Here is a 20,877-nt window from a genome sequence, read left to right as displayed (position 1 = left end):
TGTACATTGGCTAAAGTTACGGCATAACTGTATTGGTTTAAGTAGTGGTAATAGAAGCGGTAGTAGATTTGACTGGAACTGTTCCTTGCACTTTCACCTTCTTCTTATTCTCCTCTTGCTTCCCATCTCCATTTACAGTGATCTTTGGTTAGTTCAGGGAAGTTGTTCTCTTTTCTGTCTCATTAAGCAGGGTACTCAGTCTGGCAGGGTTCATTAGAACTGTGTGTGTTTGGGTGATATCTATTCAGTCCCTCTGAAAAGTTTTCTTTTATTTTCACTGCATATGAAAACTTGAAGGAAGCCCACTTCTTTATTACAGTATAATTATCACTGTTGTTCTGGCTGTATGATTGTGTGTGTGTGTGTGTGTGTGTGTGTGTGTGTGTGTGTGTGTGTGTGTGTGTGTGTGTGTGTGTGTGTGTGTGTGTGTGTGTGTGTGTGTGTGTGTGCTGGAAAGTTCTTACTCTGCAAGTCATTTTAAGGAAGCCCACATTTTATTATAATTATATATCTGTTGCATGGTTTTGTGTCTGTGCGTTTGTGTGTCCAGTATTGCTGACTGACAGGGTCTAAAAGCACACGGGGTGTGAGGAAAGAAGGCATCATTCAAAGCCACAGCATTGTATGGAAGGATGGGGGGGGGTTATTTATAAGCTTTTAGTGGCCACACCTGCCTCTGGAATATCAGCACACAATACAAGCTAGGGTTGCCAGGCCTTCTCTTCTCATCATACATCAGCAGTGACTGTCAGACTAAGAATAACTACTGGGACAAAGCAGCTGTGGTCCCCCTTTATTAGTTCCTCTTCATTTGGAAGACTCCTCAGCTTGCTAGTCCCCCCGCCCCGAAACATCTCATGCCCCATACTGTACTTTATGTCTTACAGAGTGTAAGTGTGTTTTGCTGAAAGCTCTGAAGCAATAGAACATTTTCAACACTTTAACTCAGGTTCAGTTTCAGAAGTACTTCTGTTCTTAGACCAGTTCACTTTCTTCCATTTTAGTGCCGGATTTATTTAGACAGTTTGCATGCAAATCATTTTGGTTGCAGACTTTCCCACATCACCTGAAGCACAAAATATGTAATGAGTTTGTACGTGTACCAGGTGAAACATGTATGGCAAGCCAGCAAGGAATAAATATTTGCTGCACACACAGAACATCTTACTGTGTTTTATTAATCATTAATGCTTATGCACAATTCATGCTCACTCTGTGGTTTTACTTGCATAAATTATGAATTAAAGCAAGAGTGAGTGTGACTGTGTGGCAAGCATTTATTCCTTGTCGGATGTTCTTGCGTTTTATCTGCATCTCATAGATGCAGAGGATATCATACCCTCAATGTATGTATGAGAGAACACAGTGTGAAATCCCAGTTCTGTTTGATGCCACATTCAGGCCACTTTGTGTGGGACAGAGTGTCGGGTGATGGGACTGTTTGGAGGGGTTGACATGCATCACTTTTTGGATTCACTTGAATTAAAGACATGAAGCATCTATACGGATCTATAACAGATTTTAAGAGAGCTGTTTGTATTACTTTCAATGTATTTTCTAATTTAGATTTGTGTTACCTTGAACTGTTGACTTCTGTGGGTTTAATGCGATGTTTGCAGCCAGTCTTGTCAGTTTAGTGAGAACAAGTTGTGACAGTCTTACATCTCATAGCACTGAAAATCCCCACATATACTGTTTGTAATTACGACTTGGAGGCTAGTCTTAATGTTTTTTTCTTCCCTCAATTTGCAGCTCGTGTTTACAGTAAATCTGGCATGACATGAGCCAGAGGCCAGGATATGAAGGGATACCAGACACTTTATTATTGTAGACATGGCATGACTTTCTTTGATGTGGGATTCTTCATGGTTTGACAAGCAATAATATCACTATTTTTTATATGTGGTAATGAATGTGAATCAGTTTAATCTGTAATTTCTATTAAGCTTATTCTCTGACATTTGAGTTTCTCTTATGTCATCTTCCTAACCTGTCGAGCTCTTACACCTACACTGTACCGTCACTATACTGTATATTATGTGTGATAATACATTTTCGATTTAGAAGAAACAGATTAGGTATCCATCTACATAATATTGGTATGCTCAGACTGGACACACCTCACAGTGTTCAACAGCCATCTGTCAGTTTCGAGGCTGAAGAGATCATTGTTCCACGGGGAGTTGTCTTGGTGGAAACTAAATATTGCTAAACTTTCTTTTCATCTTCTCACCCGCCGGTGATTGGGCCCAGAATAGACCTTAATGGACACCAAAGTCTCCGGGATGATCCATCATTTCCTGGCCAGCCTTGACAGCTGTTTTCCTGCCTTTTTTTCTAATCAAGGACCCATTAAGAGCTCATTAGAATGCAAGTGAGGAAAGGGAGGGGGTGATGTGATTGTATCCAATTACGTGTAGACTCCAATTCATCTAGTGATTTGGTCTGGGAGGAAGGTGAGGTAGGTAGGTGAGGTAGGTGCCTCTTAAATGGGGGATGGCATGGAAGGAGCATGATCATTTTATATGCAGTATCACTTAATAACAGAAATGGATAAATGATGCTGAGTAAAGCTTTCATTAGGCAGCAGCCGGTTATCACCTTTTGAATCGAAGGGTTTCACTTTCTGAATAGACATCCATATTTGTTTAGAGATCCAGACAGGTCTGGTCTTGTGCTAAATTACGGCTCTTTCCACCAGTTGGAGAAATCAGACCTTAATAGGTGAGATTAAGAATGGAGACATCATCTTCCTCCACAGCTGGCTAGCTACCTGCTAACTAATCGGCTGTACAGATTGTTTTAACCTCTTTCTTTTCCGTATCTTCCCTCAGCTTTACATGGGCTAACTGATTGTTCTTACACTATTTCCTAATATGCCTGCAAGTCCGCCTTAACCACCTAGCATCTCATACGGTCCCTCCTGTGTGGAAACAGGACAGTCTGTTCTGTACTTTTTGTGTCAGTCTTTCAGTAGTCACACGATTTCCTTCCATTATCTCATGAGAGTGAAATGGCCATAAAATAATTGAATGGTGCCATATCAAAGAGATCAGGGTATAGCACCATTAGTAATCAGTCATGCTTACATTTCAGTGGACCCAGTTAACTCTATGCACATTATCATAAAAGGTAAATTTAGAAAAAAAGATGGCTTCAAAGGTGATTTTTTGTTTTGACTAGGACACTGAACTTTTCTTTTTCAAGTCGTCTCAGTACCTTCAAACAATTTCTATTTGGGGGTATAATTTCTTCAAAAGATGTTTTTTTTTCCTTTACTACTTTACTAACAACTCTCCATGCTGGAAATTTGCCTTAACATGTTGATAGAGTATAATAAATTAGGCAATCATAACTGCTTATGTCCTAAAATAGCCTTCTGAAAGACTGCTTTTGAGTTTAAACCTCAAAGGAGCCATTAAATGGTAATGTGAATCTCTACCAATACCCTATATGGGGGAGAAAATCAAGGGCATATATCAAGTTTCAAGGACACTGCAGCGTGTGGTTTTTTTATTCTGAGGGGAAGAAAAAAAAAAAACCCTAGTCTAGATTTTGAGCCAGCCTTTAACTTTTTTGGCAGTGATTGAAATGAGCATTTCCCTGTGGGAGGGTCAACCCTAGTTGCCTTGCCCTTGTGCTCTCAGTAGTAGAAATGACTCAAGTGGCCAGGACTCTCAGTCCATCAATATATTCATTGATCCAGGGCGGACACACACCCTCAGCTGTGATTGAAATTGTGTTTGTGCAGAAATGTTGTGTTCACCAGAACGACTCCCTATTCAGAGTTCTACACAGCACTCAGGAGGGTTTTCCCTGCAATCTCCCATTCGATCTTCTCAGGACTTGGAGAGTTGAAAGAGGAGAAAGACGGCCTTCTGGCAGATAGAACGAAAAGAACCTGTCAGTTCTACCAGCCAAGTAAAGTACTTTTTTTTTTCCTACACCTGTCTAAAGAAAAGCCAGATGGGAAGAAGGAGAAGAGCACAATGAAAAGCTGGACAGCCCTGTGCCATGCCTTCCGTTTCCAAACACACCAGAGACCTGAGACCCCTCTCACCATGAAAACACTCTCTCCTTTCCCCTGCAGTGTGTTGTCAGAATGATTTGCTGTGAGTTAAAATACACTTTTGTTTTCTTGGTTCACCTCTCTTCCCCATTTTACGTACTGTTTGAATCTCTTGGAGGTAATCGTCCCAAATTTGTTTTGACTGGATCTCACCCAATTCCTTTGTGTCTCTACCTCCCACTTACTCCCACTCACAGGAGCCTTTTCACGTATTCATTTCATCAACGTTTTTTTTTCTGTTAGTCGCAGTAGTGAACTTTGCTGGTACGTTGCCAGTTTTATCTCTCCGCTCATGTTAAATCATCCTTTACAATGCCTACTTTTCTCTCTGCTCTTCTATCAGCCCTATTCTCACTACAACCGCAGAGCCCACTCATATGTCAAGGGCAGCATATTTGACTTGTTCTCAAATAGCAGAACAGAGGCATCATATTTATTGACATGCCTGGACTTTGAAGAAGGTCACAGAATGCCTGGGGGCTATAAAACATTACATGCAACATACTGGTTTATAGTGGTTTGCACAGAACAAGATAGGAAAATTTTGTAACCGTTTTAGTGTTTTGCAAAAAATAAAAACAAAAAATAAAATCCCTATACATATTCTGCAGGTTCTGTAAAAGATAGAGAGCAGTTATCAGTCCAGAAAGTCCCCCTTAGGTGGCTGCTGTCTAAAACGTGTAGACCTGGCTTGTGTGGATTTAAAGTATAATTTGTCTTTATCCCAAAATTTACCTATGGAAGTTGAATCTTCAGACAATATTATTTCATGTTCATGTTGAGCTTTTGTGCTCCTGTGTTATTAATGTGTGATGGTATTAGATATGTGTAATTTCTGTGAGGCAGCCTGGTAATAAATCTGAGCTCTGACATGCTCATGTAAAGTTTATTGTTGATATTGTGTCATAGGATGTATTGATTCAGTTTTGCCATCATTTGTCATGGTGTACCTTTAGGTTTGTAGAATTTAGCTATTATTCTGCAAAATGTACTGCATGCCTATTCGTGATTCATGAAACAGGTCCTTTAGCCGTACTGAATACTTTTCCTGTTTTTGTGACTGATGTATCTGAAACTCATAAATGCAATTCTTGTTGATATTCTATGTGTAGCTGCCACTGTAATTATTATGAGTTACTTACCGTTAAAAAAGGTATATTTCTTATTTTTTTCCCCGTTACCTGCATATAGGTCAGGCTTTTACTGTATAATGTTCCATCGGGGTATCTGGTATCTTGCATAATCTAGCATACAATGGGTATTTAACCATAGACGCACCCAAGGCTTATATTATCCCATGGAAAACGTCACATGGATGCAGACAGCTACAGTTTCCCTCTCTGTGTTGGACAGTTAAATGGGAGGATCACTTCCTCATTTAGCTTCTTGGAAAGGTAAGGCAAAGACATGAAAGGATCCCAGTTTTAGATTATAGAAACCCAGTACCTTGATACAAAAGCTGGTCTGTGTTTTTGAGATAATTATGTGAGATGGGCGCAGTTCACCCAGAAGCACGTGTTTTAGTGTTCTTCCAAACCATTTATCCGTTGTTAGCAACAGGCTGTTGAGTTGTACTTTGGATTCTTTGCACAATCCACCTCACCTTTTTATTGTCTGAGACAGGTAAATGTTTACAGTACATAGCAAGGGTCACTGCCTTTTTAAATACAGCCCTTTAATATGTTAGACAGGTTCAAGTTTATTGTTCTGGCATATTTTGTTCACCTCACCTGGAGACTGTTAGTGTTAGACTCAGTGTTAGTAACTAAGAATGTTTTAGTTGACCAGCAGGATGGTTTCCGCTCAAAAGTCAAAGATTTCAAAATCCTTTCACTGCCCTCTCCAGCTAATGTAATAAATACACAGAACAATAGATGTTTCTGAATGCTGCATTTAGAGAACATCAGTTTTGAAATAAGAAATTAGTCATTTAAATAATATAACTTACAAGTTTTATTAAAATACAATGTAGTGTAATTTTTTTTTTTTTTTTTTTGATTGTTTAATATCTTATCTTGGAATGCAAGTCAGCCCTTCCAGGATAAACCTTCCAACATAAACATTTAGTAGTGTAGAAAGTCACAATCTGGAAATACAGAATAAAACAAAGTTACAACTATAGTATAATTTTTTTAACATTCATTTAGCAGATATATGTGTCCTCAGTACAGACAAATGTACAACATAATGTAATGTGCTGCATAATGTGTCCATGTGTGACTCACATCACACGGTTTCAACACACCTGACATTATTACTTTACAGCTGTGTATGAGAGATTGCATTCAGGCAATTAAAAACCTAGCTGTTATCAGCGTGGCTTTAGTTGCACCATGACCCCACCTTCTAATATATTTTTTACACACTGTATTTTCTTACCCTGAAAGAACAGCAAACAAAGAAAAGAACAAAATGAGTTCATGAACTTTGAGCCTGGAAAAAACAAACAAAAAAAAATATACATTCATTCATAAATTACATTCTTTTACGTAAAGATGGAATCATTTATATATTTCATACATTACTGATAATACTGACATATGTTGGCGCCTATTTAAAAATAGGAATATACTCATTTCTAGTAGAAATTCAGTCATTTTAATCCCCATTTCAAACAACTCAAACCGTGACAGTAGGCGTCAGAGTGTGTCTAATGCTTTGCTCAGCTACAAGGCAATCAGATTTGTTTTCATAACTAATCTTTAAGGCTGACTGTCCACATTATAATTGAAAGGTGACCAGACTGAGTTTGTGTATTTAGGGAATGTGATAAGTTGCAATAATGTGTTGTTATAGTGATGGCACACAAATGCACATGTGGACTATGTGTGAGGAGTTTGGGGCTGTTGTTTGACTGGATTTTGTTTTCTATCAGTGTAACGAGGAAATGTTGTTAATTTACACTTTTGGCAAGTTGCAAATATGTTGATACTGAACATATCGTTCTCAGACAGCGTATCTGTTTTCCGCCAAAAATATGCAACCTTGCAGTGCAATACCCACTTGCAATGACTACAGCATTACTAAACCTTTTCCTGGTTATGTTTAGGCTGTAGGCACTTTATTTACAGTAAGGGAAAGATTGTTGTCTGGTTTAAAAAAAAAAGAAAAAAAAGCTTACAGTAACTACAGACAGGTTTTTTTTTATTTATTTACATTTAACCATAACCATGATCTTACCATGAGCTTAACCAAAGTGCTTTTGTTGCCTAAATCTAACCACAGACAGAAATGTGGATGCAATAATATATAATGCAAACAAATCAGACTTTAGCTGTCCAAACACAGCTTTAAACTTTCATGACAATGTAAAAGGTACTACTGTTGGTGTGAAATTACTGATATACTGCAATATTTTGATTAAGGGATACCTTACCTACCCTTTGTACCCTTTGCATCTGAGCACAAGGTAATCCCTAATCTACAGTTTAAACTATTTAACATCTTTTAAAATACAAATTCTGTTTGTAAAAGTGAGGTTAGTTTATTTGAAAAAATAACCTGACAAAATAAACGAGGACTTTAAAAAGTATGTATATGCTGTCATTTCTTCAGCTGTAATCCCGCAGCTTTAAACCCATACTTAACATTTTTGGATTAATAAATAAAGCCAACTATGAAATGTATTTAGATCCAGTGAGGTTGCTAAGTGTGACTTAGTTCAGGATACATTTATGTTTCTGCATCGTTAGCCACACTTCGACAGGAAAGTCTTTTATCTGCTTGAGCTCTGTTGTCACTGAAGCACCCATCCCATCATCTTCCTGCTGCCCCTTTTGTTAAAAAGGCTACATCTCTACTGATATTTCTTTAGCCAAATGAGAAAAAGCAAGTTTTTAAGATTACAGAGAGGAGAACTATTCTTGAATTTGAACCCAACCTCCCAGAAGAATTTGCTTCAATCTCTCTTCTGCTCCTCCTCCTTTGTCTTCATCTCCCTCACCTAGCCCCTCCATTCTGGGAACAGTCCAGGTTGAAGGATAGTTTGTCCTTCTTTGTTCATGACCTTCTATGGGTGCAGTTCGAAGAAGGACTCCAGGGATCCAGTTTTGTTTGTAACCGGATTCAAATATGACATCACTAGATGGTGTTTCCTGACATTGCTGTTGAAAATCAGGAGCAACTGGTCGAGATGGGCAATAATGGGTGTTGCAGTACGGCTGGGTTGGGGTGCTTAAAGTGCTTTCATCCCACCCAGAATCAGACCATTCAGAGCTGTCAAAGCTCTGTAGTGACACTAACGATGGGCCCTCCATCTTACACTCTATGAGGTCCGATAAAAGAGGTTTTCTCTCTGAGTTAAAAGGTGATGCCGTGTCACCTGCCTTGCTCTGTAACTGAAGAGTGAGTGAAGGCAACATGAGTTGTCCATTGGCACCGCGCACCGCATGCAGCAGCAGTGGTCTGGCTGGATTGCTCTCATAAGCATCCAGATCAGGTGAAGGTGGTACTCCACGTAACATGAACTTTGGAGTCGTTCCACCTTTATCCCAGGGTTCTTCATTGGAAGGTAGTTCTGTTTCTCTGTCTTTAATGGTAGCCTGCTGAAAATCATCGTTCTCTTCAGCGGGGACATGGACAGCCACTGCACTGTAGATTTCAGAGGACTGGGCGCTTGTATCCTCTGGATTTGGGGTTGGACTGTGTGCACGTGTGCCCACAGAGGAGTTAGTGCTACCTTGCCAGGCTTGGCAAGGGATGTCCTGGGGGGAATAACCTCCAGACCTGACTGCAGGCACATTTGGCTTCATCTGGATTGTGGCGTAAATTATTTGGTCACTTTGTGCTCTGACTTCTGGTGTGGAAATGATGATATTTCTGTCTGGAGATTGCAGTACTTTAGACGGGGTACCAGGAGTAGCTACCTGTTTTAAAGATAAAGAAGACAAGCCCATTAATGTTAAATAAATGCCTGACAACAGCTTTTCATTTGATTAGAGTGGTGTATATGAACAGAAAATTCCAATTTGGCAACTAATCTACATAATAAAAGTTGAGCAGTACATATGCAGTCTTTTTATAAAGACTCAGGTGATCCATTTAAAATCCTGAAGATTACTTCAGACCACCAAAGGCCTTGATCAATGGAGCCACAGTGGTGTTTATGAGAGAGAGAGAAGGATGCTGCTTTTTCATTTTTCTCACCCAGATTTTATCCAGAACCAGCAACCTTCCAGTCACAAGCTTGCTCCTCTAATCTGAAGGCCACCACTGCTCACTGACTGTTTGTAATCACTTAAAGCACTTTTCTAAAACAGCATCCACATCATTTCAGCGTGTTTAATTATTTTTACGTTGCTTGCTCACATAGGTACCCAGAACAAGTACACTGATTAATGTGCCAGAGAGCTTGATTTTCCAGTAAGGCAACATTTCCTTGTGGAAACCCAGACACACCAAAGGACACTTAAGAAAGAATAGTCTTACCAATGACTGTGGCATGTTACTGTGCTTTCCACCCTTTACATAGTTGCATATCCACACAACAGACATCACGACTGTGGCCACCAGAAGAGCAACGCTTATGAAAATCCAGGGCAAAAGCATCTGAGAATCACCTGAGGGAGGAGAGCATTGGTGTCAGGTACTAATCCAGGAAAAAAAAACAAAACAAAACAAAACATCTGTAAAATCAGATAACCTCAAGCACTTTAAAACATTCAGTAAAGAAAAAAAAATTCCCATCATGTCATACAAGCCGAGGCACGTTCTCAGGGAGTACTGTAAGAAAGCTGTGATGTAGGGCTGTTGAAAACACTGTATTTCTTGATGTACCAGTACATATAAGTACTTCTGGGAAGTAATTGCATGTTGGGTAACAGGAACTTGTGTCACAATACCCTATAGAAGTGAAATTACCCCTTTAGGAATAGGATAGCTATAGATTAGACTGCATTTTGGAAGTACCTTGTACTTTTTACATTACACGTGTACTTTGAAGTACACGTGTAATGTAAATTTATAATATTAGTTTTTCATTATTGTCAGGTTGAAGAGTTGAGAATAAACAATAAGGCAAGTTAAGGTGAGACGTAAGTAAGACTGTATAATCTAATCTCTTGTCACATCAGTATGAGAACAATAGAGGAGGGAAAGGACACCGCGCAAACACTTTTCAAGTGATTTTCTTGGAATGGCTTCTCATTTCATGTTACTATCATTCAAGGCTCAACCAGTAACCAGTTAACCAGTATTTTTCACCAGCATCTTTCTAGTCTTAGCCAGTGGAACTGACTTGTTTATACTGTGACAGTGAGACATGGCACAGATGCAGATGTCTAAAAAGGGACTGATTTATAACAAAACTGTCTTAATTTATTACCAAACACCACATTGTTTCTAAGTGGCTGCAATCACTTGAGGAAATGAGCATGGACTGCTTAAAGTAAAATGTATTTTCTCACTTTCCACAGCAGGTGGGTCCTTGACAGCTTCCCACTAAGTTGTTGGGTGTCACAGCTTTTTTTTAAGTTTTGTAAATATAATAATAAGTCTGCTCTCTTCAGTCAGGTTTTTATAAATGTACATGAAGTTATTTAGTAACTTCTTTCCCTCAGAATTGGCAAGTGACTTTCACATGATATAGAAAAAGCCCCTGGTGGCTAAAATATAGGAAGACACACACATTTATGAAGAAATACATCATTATCGGCCAACATTGTGTGAAGAGGAGAAGGGAAGAGGTTGTGGTCAGCACTGTTCTTACTTTGCAGCGTGACACAGAAGGAGGCCTTCTGACTCCTGTTGCGACCCCATTCAGCAGAAGGTTTGTAGACCACATGGCCGCAGTACTTTGTTTGGTTGTTCTTCAAGTTGATGACAAAGTGGCCAGTTGTGGTTTGATTGACCTGGAGAAACAATGGGTCATGTGGATGATAACTGATTGATTAAGTCCATTGAGGGTTGCACCGGTCAGATCAACAACAAAACTCTTATCTAACTAAACTCCACTTGTATCATATGAGATGACTACAATTCTATGACTGAATTAATATTTGTACAGTAATATGTTGTTTAAATGCAGACTCACCAGTGCAGCCCACTTTGGTTCGGTGATATTTAAGGTATAAACAATTACATTTTTGGAAGGCCCATTTTTGCTTTTGCTGATGATGTCTGCAATGGAGACTCCATTTGGCCCCAAGGGCAGGGTGACATTAACATACAGAGATGACACCGTTGTGTATGTAGACAAGATGGGTGGACCAAGATTAGCTACAGAGACAATGAAAGATGAATGAGGAAATGTTAGAACGGAAAATTTCTAAACTGGAGGAATCAAAGAATTACTTGAATGAACATGGAGATTCTTACTGTGTGCTATAGGCTTGAACCTGTTGAGAGTGTGGCTGATCAAGCTGCCGTTAACAAACACACGAGCCTGGTATTGAACATCGGGAACTGATGGAGTCTCTGCAGTCAGGTTACAGGTCAGAACGGCAATGTTCTGACACTCTTCTTTTATCTTGAACTTCTGGTCAACGTCGCTGTAATGGTTGCAGCACAGTGTGAAACAGTCAGTCTGTGATACTGAAACCCCATGAACATGGTGGTGTAGGTCCACTGGTATCCATTTCACATGATTGTCATAAACATAATTATTAAAAGACAAGCTCAGAATGTTTTGAGTGCATCTCAAAACCATCTGAGTCATAATCATCACTCTGTGTTTATCAAAAATCATTTGGCTGTCTTCCAAGTTCACAGCATTTCCTGTTTAACTTAGGGTAGGGTTTCTTGCTGAGGGATTAAATCCAAAGACTGAATTTCTTAATAGAAAGATATTTTACTAACCCAGACTGCTGAAGCCTCATGTTACCTTCAGATAAGCGTTTGAATACATTTTATACATAATGTGGACTATGGATTTTCATTTCCTCCATCACATAGACTGGAAGCACATGAGAATGGAGGAAGGAGGATCTTTTAATTGCCAGTATGAACAGGAGGAATGATTACAGCAAGCAAAATCACTGAAACTGTTCTGTGCAGTACATGGCTTCAGTGAAATAACCACACAAAGATCACCCTGTCCTATTCATCATTTGAACACACTTTCTGAGGAAGACAAATGACAGCATTTTTGTTTTAATGAGGAACTGATATTGAGCGGGTATAGTTAAACCAGTCTTCCTCTGCAGCTGATTTGATGCTGGAAGTCATTCCAGAAATTTCAGGTGACAGTGTCTGGGAGAAAAGTCAATAGAATAGGGGTGGCACTTGACATTTGTCTGGGAGACTGTGTCGTGAGTAATTAGACAAGATGGCATTTTCCACTTTGTTGAGGCCATTTGTAGAGACTGAGCGAAAAGAAGAAAGAAAAAAATTCTCCTAGGAATCCATGAAAGTGCACACTAAGACCGCTGCGCCTCCATTCAGTGAGGAAAGCACTGTGCAGTCCATGCTAGGGAACAGGCCCTACAGCTGCTATTTATCACTGCTTCTAAGCCGCGGGTAGTTGAACCGAATCAGAGTTACGATGTGGTAAACTTCAGTGGCTGCATGTTAGTTTTTGAACAATACATTTACTGAGCCACTGGCCTTTCCGGATTATATTAGTAGGGGAAGAGAGAAAGGCAGAAAGAGGCTGCAAGGGAAAGCCAGATAAGGACCTCTTAGTTACTCCCATGCAAGACAGAATTTCAAGATCTTAAAGGATAAAGGTAGTGGTTTTCTATATTTTTGTCAACAAATCCAATGAAAAGACCAAAACCAACAATGTATTAGTACATCTCTCAGTACTGTCTCCAGACTGACTGTGGCTTTTAGCAACAAGCCAATTTGTTCCTACTGGGGATGTTAATCTAAACCGTTCAGCAAACTCTGTTAAAACACAAGTAAATGTTCTATTTGCCGGAGACTGTTTTCAGTCTTGGATTTGGTACGCTAGTGAGTATTTGTGACAGCAGGCTGGTCTATGAGCTCAGTGTTTAACCCTCAAACACATTTTTCCTGGTTTGACTCACTTCTCCAGATGGATCTGCACACGCGCAACTGTGTAAGAGGGCAATGGAAGTAAAGGTGTAATAATAATGACTCATGTCATCCTGGGTCTTACCTCCAGTACTTGACGCTATAGAGCACCTTCTCCCCTGGGAAGGCAGGCTTCACAGGGTCCCAGTGAAGTACATTGTAAAAGTTGTTGGAGACAAAATACGCTTTCCCATTTCCAGTCGAAAGAGAGGCTACAGGAAAAGAAGGGCAAATGAGCGAAATTGGTCATGGATGGATGTTATTGCTGCGCTCTTGTTCTTGGTCCTTCAGATGGGTTAATTTTCATGCATTATATCCAAATCTGTCAATTTGATAACATGGTAAATTTGCATTCTTTATATTTTATAGTTTTTGATACTTTTTGTGAAACTACAAGTAAGAAAGGACACTATTCTATATTGTAACGACCGCTGCTACAGCTCGCCTTTATCTATGTTGCAGCCTGGATTTCCAATTGCAGCATATACCGTTAAATCATTCAAGCCCCAACATCTACTCTCAGCCCATCTCTCCAAAATATGAAGTCCTGGGAGAGGAACAGTCACTCAATTTTCACACTATAGCTGCCAAAGCCTGAGCAATTCAGGACCACAGGGAGATTATGCAAGAAGGACTTTGTTTCTGCTGGTGACTGAAACTCAAAACTGCGCTTTGTTCCTTAACTTTGCTGGTCTTATCTTTTATACAAGGAAATAATTGCCATCTACAGGAAAGGGATACAGAAGAGTCCCCTCTATTGTATGGCTAGAGCAATTCATACATAAAACACGCTTTCATGATGTAAAGCCATATAAACATAGTTAGTGGTTTTAATGTTATAGTCCATGTGGTATATCGAAGATGTGACACTAGGTGAATATTACACAGTGAAGAATGCATTCAAATGGCAGAGAAGCACTTTCTGTCAAACTTTTACTTGGCTTTATTGCTTAAGTGTTATCAGTTATTTCTCCTACTAGGTCTACTTCTGAGAACAAAATAGTCCTTAAAATGTTTGACTGACAGTGATCAACATCTGTAAATCAGAGCAGCGGCCAATATTAGCAGTTCCTCGGTACTCACCATAGCAGAATAACAGGAGGAAGATGACATTCACAGACCACATCTTCATCAGGTATGTGGGTCACAAAAAAACAAAAAAAGTCGTACTCTTCTGTATTAGCTGTCGCTATGTTGTGAATTCTAAACTAAAGCAAAACAAAAAAAACTTAATCTCCAAAATGCTCCCAAATAAAACTAGTCTCAATTTCAAAAAGGCTATAAAATATTAAAGTTGTATTGGATTTCAGTGAATTTTCCTGCAACCGATTCTCAATCATCTCTGATATGTCCTGGGAACGGATTTGCTTTACGCAGGTGTGCAGGTGTACTTTGGCATATGTTATCACTTTGTTCCTGTTTTTCTGCTACTCTACGTTCCGCCCACTTGCATTCTTGACTTACCTTTTCCTCACTCCTCCTCCTCCCTTTTCCACCTCATGTCTCTCTCTCTCTCTCTCTCTCTCTCTCTCTCTCTCTCTCTCTCTCTCTCTCTCTCTCTCTCTCACACACTCTCTTCTTGTCATTCAGGTTATTTCTTGTTTCTGCAGTTTACTGGAAATGATCAACGCATGTAGAGGACAGAAAGTGAAAGAACATGGTGACACACACTGGATGTCTTAAGGTGTGTACCTGGTTCACAGACCATTGAGTGCATACAGGCTGAAAAAACAGACAGTTATCACACAGCTTATATGACGAACAAACAACTGAATGAACAAATATGTGAAGAGGCCTTTAATTTATATCCCCGCTGCTGTAAACGCAGTATTAGAGTAATGTTTCAAAACAGGCTGGGAGATGTAAATTTGGTATAATCATGCATGGTTTTGGAGTTATTATTAATATGCCAGTGTAAAAGCAGAAAATTGAGGGCTAACTGTTTTTCTTTGTGTAACTTCATACGAAGTACACTAAATCAAATCAGTATTTGGCGTGATCATTCTTTGCTTTTAAAACAGCAATTCAACAATTCTCTAAGGCATACTTGGCAGGCAGGTTGTTCCAAGCATCTTGGAGAACTTGCCATAGTTCTTCTGTCTCAGTGTCTTCTGTTTCTTCATGTGATCCCAGACTGACTTCATGATGAGGGGCTATACCATCTCTTGTAGGTTCTTTTGTTCCTCTTGACTCAGAAGATAGTTCTCTGTGACTGTATGCTTGAGGTTGTCGTCTTGCTGCAGAATAAATGAGACCAGTCAAACACCTCCCTGATGGATAAGAATCTAAACATCTAAAGTCTAAAGCCTTTTGCACAGCTCTGTATATTTGGCTAAATGTAAATTAAAGTGTTTCAAATCTCATCTGATGGATTTTAACCACATACATGGAACACCTAGCTAAAATTAATGCAGCCTAATACAACAGTCCTATAAGCAATCCTACCTTCATGAAGGTTATAATGTTCAGTTGTCCAATGTTTCAGTGTTGAAACTGTTTTATAGAGGTGTTGATTCAAGTTCATGATCATTTTGGAGGCTGTAGTCTGGGGTGTTGTTACCAAAACTAAAAGTTCACAAACATTAAATTTAGGAGAGTTGGGTTCCGTTGAATATGAATATCAACCTGCAACCCTGACCCATTCCCTGCTTTAATATAATTCAATAAATGATAGTTTGTGGTGGAAGTTGTGGAAACCAGAACTTGGAGAAGTGAATGTGATTGTTTGGTTTTCTCTTCCTTTTTTGTGCTCTCTCTGCGCTCTTAGTTGCTCTCAGTAAGAGCAACACATCGAGGAGATGCTGATGCACTGGAAAAGATAGATTTTTACAGATCAAAATATCTATTCTAAATAATTTGTTTTGGCAAAAATCTATCCCTGGATAGCACAAGTTTTTCCTTTCACCTTTATCTGAGTACTTCAATGTTATCCTGTTTCATACTTCGACAACACTGATATTGTACTTTTCACTTAACTGCATTTATTTGAGAACTTCAGTTATCAGTTACTTTGCAGATTAAAATTAATAAAAAAATAATAAAACAAATTTTATCAACAAATTAGTTATGATGTATCATTATAGATTAAGGTAAAACTTTATTGACCCCCCCCCCCCCCCTCAGGCAACAGCTACCCAGCAGTATAAAAAGTAATTCAAAATCAGCCCCACCCTTAACAGTATAAAATATTTGTAGGTCAGAATGACTTACTACTTACGTACTTTTACTTTTGGTCGTTTCAATATATTTTAATGCTAATACTCAGATCTTTAACTTACTTTTACCGTAAGTTAAAGATCTGAGTACTTCTTCCACCGCTGTAACCTAAATACTTTGATTATTTACTTTAAACTGTTTTTGTGTCCTTCTTTTCCATGTTGCAATCTGAATGAGAATATGATTATTTAATACGATTTTCCTGACTTACTTTTAGTCCAGTGTCAGCTCTCTTAAACTTTAAAGAAAAGTGGCCAAAGCAGTTTATTTTAACTAATTATTAAAGTGCTGCTGTTCTAGTACAGCTGAAATACAGTCTGGCCATAATTCTCCGTCTAAAGCGAGATAATTTAAACATGAGATTCAAAACATTAGGACCACAAATGGAGCAATCAATCTTATCTCAGACAGACTGACAGACTTTCAGTTGGCAGCCTTTACTGAAATTGCCTTTGTAAGAATAACATAAAGCACAGATTGATTTGTTCCATCAAAGCAAAGGCAATCTACTAACAAATAATCTCATTAAAATCCTTATTGATTTCTGTCTTTTCCTAATATTGCATGTACTGATCTTTGTGTACACAATCTGTCTGTCCTCAGGTGTTGTCTGTTTTCAGTGGGTTATGGTCAGTGACACCTTATTATAGACAACAACATCCTGGCAGTGATTTGCTTTAATGGTTCATTTTAATTAGGTTGTTGTTTGACTACTCTGCTGTAACCAGTGTCATTACAACATGCCACCTGGCTGCAAAATGATAAAATGCCTTGCCTCCCTTATAAAACCTTAGAAATCACTCTGGCTCTAAATGGAACTTGTTGCACTGTTTTTGACATAAGATGTTGAGTGCATGATGTGCTTGGCCTGTTAGTGGCTAAACTTGAGAGAAAACCATTGCAAGACAACAAAAACCGAAAATGCAAGAGTCCACATTTTCAGAGCTAGGGAAAAATGGTTCGGTTTGTTTTTTTCATTTCAGCTTAATGCTGCAAAATAATAGAGAAAAAAAGAGTAGATGAGATTTGCCTCAAAAAATGTTTGAATTTAAGAGCCATCAGACAATTTGTGAAGGATCTCATTTCAAATTCATGGATATCACAGCAGTGAGCCATTAATTTGGACTAAGCATCGCAATCCTGACCCCATCTGAAAACACCATCAGACTTGATAAAATTAAAATGGCTCCAAGCACAACTGAGCAACCACAACCTGAGAACCAGCACATGAAAACCGTATGAACCACTCTCAGCAAAGTATGTCACATTGTCTGTCCTTCTGTCTCATCAGGTGCCTTTTTGTTGCTGCACTAATTTCTCCAAGAAAATTTCTTTACACCATCTGCCAGTACACACTGGATCAGTTCTTTGGTTTTTAAAGCAGAAAAAGAACGCCAGATGACATGGTGTTATTTAGGAGATATGGACTGCCACTATAAAATTGCTACGATTGTTAATGATGAACAGCGTGTAACCAATTGTCCTCTCTCCATGACTTCTCAGTCCTTAGTGTCACAATTCCCTTTGAAGTAACTTGAGTTGTTGGCAAAAACACAATAATCAATGAAATCTGTGCTTTGCTGCGCAGTTTGACATGGTTTCTCTTTCAACACCTTGTTTTCACATTCTGCTTCAGTGAATTTTATCATGTGAGAGCTTTTCCTTTTCCCTGTGTCGCCAAATTAATTCACAGTGGAGGCAACCCTGCGAGGAGGAAAGGCTTTGATGTTGTTGGACACAAACTGAGGAGAGGTGATGTACTTCTGTAGGCTCTTGCACTTCAAGAACATCATCAATGAATCATCCTTTGCACTGTCACAGCAAATCAAACGTATCTTGCATTTCTCACCTCGCCAGCCTGTTTGAGTCACAAAGGCTGAGGAAAAAACCTTTGATCTAATTTAGTAAACACAGGTTGGACTGGAAAGATTCTGGCTCTGGATCAGGTTTCAGGGTGAGGAGAAGCCATGTAATCGATTTCTATGAGAAATCTATCGCAGCAGAAACATTTTACAGAATCCCTACTAATGCATCTTTACAACTGTGATCATTTTAAATTTCTGTATAATACGTATTTTTTTCCTGCGTTCTTTACTCAAAACCATAACACCCAAAGAGAAAGAACTCTATAGTGGAAGGCAAAAGAGGAATAAAGAGGCAGATTAGAAACAGATGGAGTAGGGAATGGTGATGCTTTGAGCCTCAGAAGAATCTTTTTCCTGTCAGCAGCATCTTTAGAGTAGTGTGTGACAAACATGGATGGATACTGCACAAGTTTTTTGTAGTGCTGTCTTTGCAGGGCGATGTTCAGTATAAAGAAATTGCCAATTGATTTATCAATTGATTCATTGTTTTGCCTGGAAAAGAAATCCGGATACAATTTCCCAAGTGTTGTCTTAAAATGTCTTGTTTTGTCCGATCAACCACCCAAAACCCAAAGGTACACCCTTTACTTTTGTGTGTGGGACAAAGAAAAGCAGCACATCCTCACATCTGAGAAGCAGAAACCCCGGACTGATTGATTACAGTTCTGGTTTCAAGTGTATTTCATGTTAGTTCTTTCACAGAGTCCAACAAAGTTGTAGTAAACGGTTCATTGTTCGGTGATTTTGTTTGATTTAATAGAATCATGTCATGTGTTGTGAAGTAATTTTTATAGCTATATTTTAATAAGTATAAAGAGATGACAGAGTTTTACTTGCAGGCCCTATGTGTCAATGATTGTAACATGGAGATTTGATACATCACATCCTTGGTCGTCATAGGCGTTGTTTGGAGGGAAGGTTTGAGATTATGTTGTCAGTACTGCCTGCCAACATTAAGATAAAAGTCTTTAAATGAGCTGTGTTTCCACACTAAAACCCATTGCTGCCGCCTCTGCTGCCAACATCCATCACTTTCCCTCAGCTGTCCCTGCTGAAAACCACAAGTAAAATTAATGAAATCCAGAACTTGAAAGTAACAAGCAACATTTACTCAGGTACTGGACTTGAGTACAAATTTGAGGTACGTGTATTTTGCTTAGATATTTTATGCTGTTTATACTTTTACTCCACTACATTTCATAGGGAAATGTTCACTTCTTAGAGTGCATTATTTATTCACTATTAGGAATGCAGGACTTCTCCATATTATATTTTTACATGAATGTGTTGCTACTCTGATAACTTATTTAAGAAAAGGGTCTGAATGCTTCTTCTACCACCGATGAAAGCTCATGAAAACCTGACAGATAAGCGTTCTTCAGAGCATCAAAGTTCTGTTTCGTTCGGTGTCTAAGGGAAGTCATCGGTGACGGGTCACAAAGTAGGCAAGTAGACTAAGAGATAGACGGGCAAATAGATGAGATCCTTAGTTTACAGACAGGCAGAATGAAAACAAGATAAAAATACAGTTCTAAAGATAGGCAGAAAACAGGCGAGCTGCCCGACACAGACAGGTAAACAGATCACTCCATTAAAGACAAGCCAGCGCATTTAAATCAAGGTGATAATCCCTGACAACATGGATGTTGATATACTTCCATTATCGGCACTCACATCCAGCCTTTCCCTCAACGAAACAGGATGAAATTGCACTCTTTTCGCTTCTGCATTAATGCATTTTTAAATACACAAAGCTCATACAGTTTTACATTTGTGGCCAATTCAGGACATGTGGTACATAAATCTAAACAATTAAAATTAACCACAATTATAAAGAAATTAAGCACAGGAGGCTGGAATGTATATGTTCTGAACAAGTATAGTGCAAAACAGGCTGACTCTTCTGAGCAGCATGCTCACTAATGGCCACATAATAACGCTGTAAGATCTGCCCTTTTCATAAATTAATGAGGAATGATTTTTATGTAAAACTCATCTACAGTGTGTCTTGGGGCTAAGACCCTTGGTTTGATTGGTAATGTGATTTGTGTGGTTCACGCCTGACCTTATGCCACGTTATTATCAAAGCGTATGAATTAACACCACACCAGACCATTATAAATTTAGCAGGGGGTGGAGGGGATTGTGAGAGCGGTGAGTCAGAACCTGAGGAACTGTGTGAGTGATGGAACGGTCGATGAAATGTATAGGCTATGGCTGGTTTACGTTGTAAGCACACCACTAGATTCTGCATTTTTCAGATCCGTATTGTAACATGGGATTGATTTACACCTGAGTTCTTTACATTAATTATTTCATCTCTTGAATAATACATTACAACCACACATTCCTTATCACCAGTAGTCATGAATGAGAATAATCAGACAGCCCAATAGTCATGCTATAATGGAAAATACTTTTCACATCAGCTTGTCCATTTAAAAAGCACATCAAAAAACATGAAACAATTATGTTTAACAGTTTAATTAGTTCTAAATCACTGCTGATAATAGCTGTGCCACATGTTTTTATGCAGCTAAAACAGTGCTTTCCAGCCTTTTTGGTCTGCATCTCTTCAACTATGGCCCGAGTACGCTCAGTACGCAATAAACTTCAATGGGGTTGCATCATTCATTTGTTAGTCACATAGAACAGTTGGATTAGCAAAGCTTTCCATTTATTCATTGGCGCACCTTGACTATTACCATTGTTTTTCTAGGTAGTTTTCACGTGTGGAAAATGTTGTTAAGCTGG

The 20,877-nt window shown here is 38.9% G+C and overlaps 1 protein-coding gene across 1 annotated transcript; it reads right to left on the bottom strand.

Moving 5' to 3' along the window:
* Positions 1-6,020: 6,020 nt before the first annotated feature.
* ifnlr1 (interferon lambda receptor 1) lies at positions 6,021-14,426 on the bottom strand. Its single transcript, XM_041045071.1, has 7 exons — positions 14,126-14,426; positions 13,128-13,254; positions 11,384-11,556; positions 11,100-11,284; positions 10,776-10,917; positions 9,497-9,627; positions 6,021-8,934 (listed from the first exon to the last, which is right to left on the bottom strand). Exons 1-7 carry the CDS (start codon positions 14,172-14,174, stop codon positions 7,927-7,929), a joined length of 1,815 nt encoding a protein of 604 aa, XP_040901005.1. The 5' UTR covers positions 14,175-14,426; the 3' UTR covers positions 6,021-7,926.
* Positions 14,427-20,877: the final 6,451 nt, after the last annotated feature.

Source organism: Toxotes jaculatrix, chromosome 8 (assembly GCF_017976425.1).
Source record: "Toxotes jaculatrix isolate fToxJac2 chromosome 8, fToxJac2.pri, whole genome shotgun sequence".
Taxonomy (NCBI): Eukaryota; Metazoa; Chordata; class Actinopteri; family Toxotidae; genus Toxotes; species Toxotes jaculatrix.
This window is presented reverse-complemented; position numbering and strand designations above follow the sequence as displayed.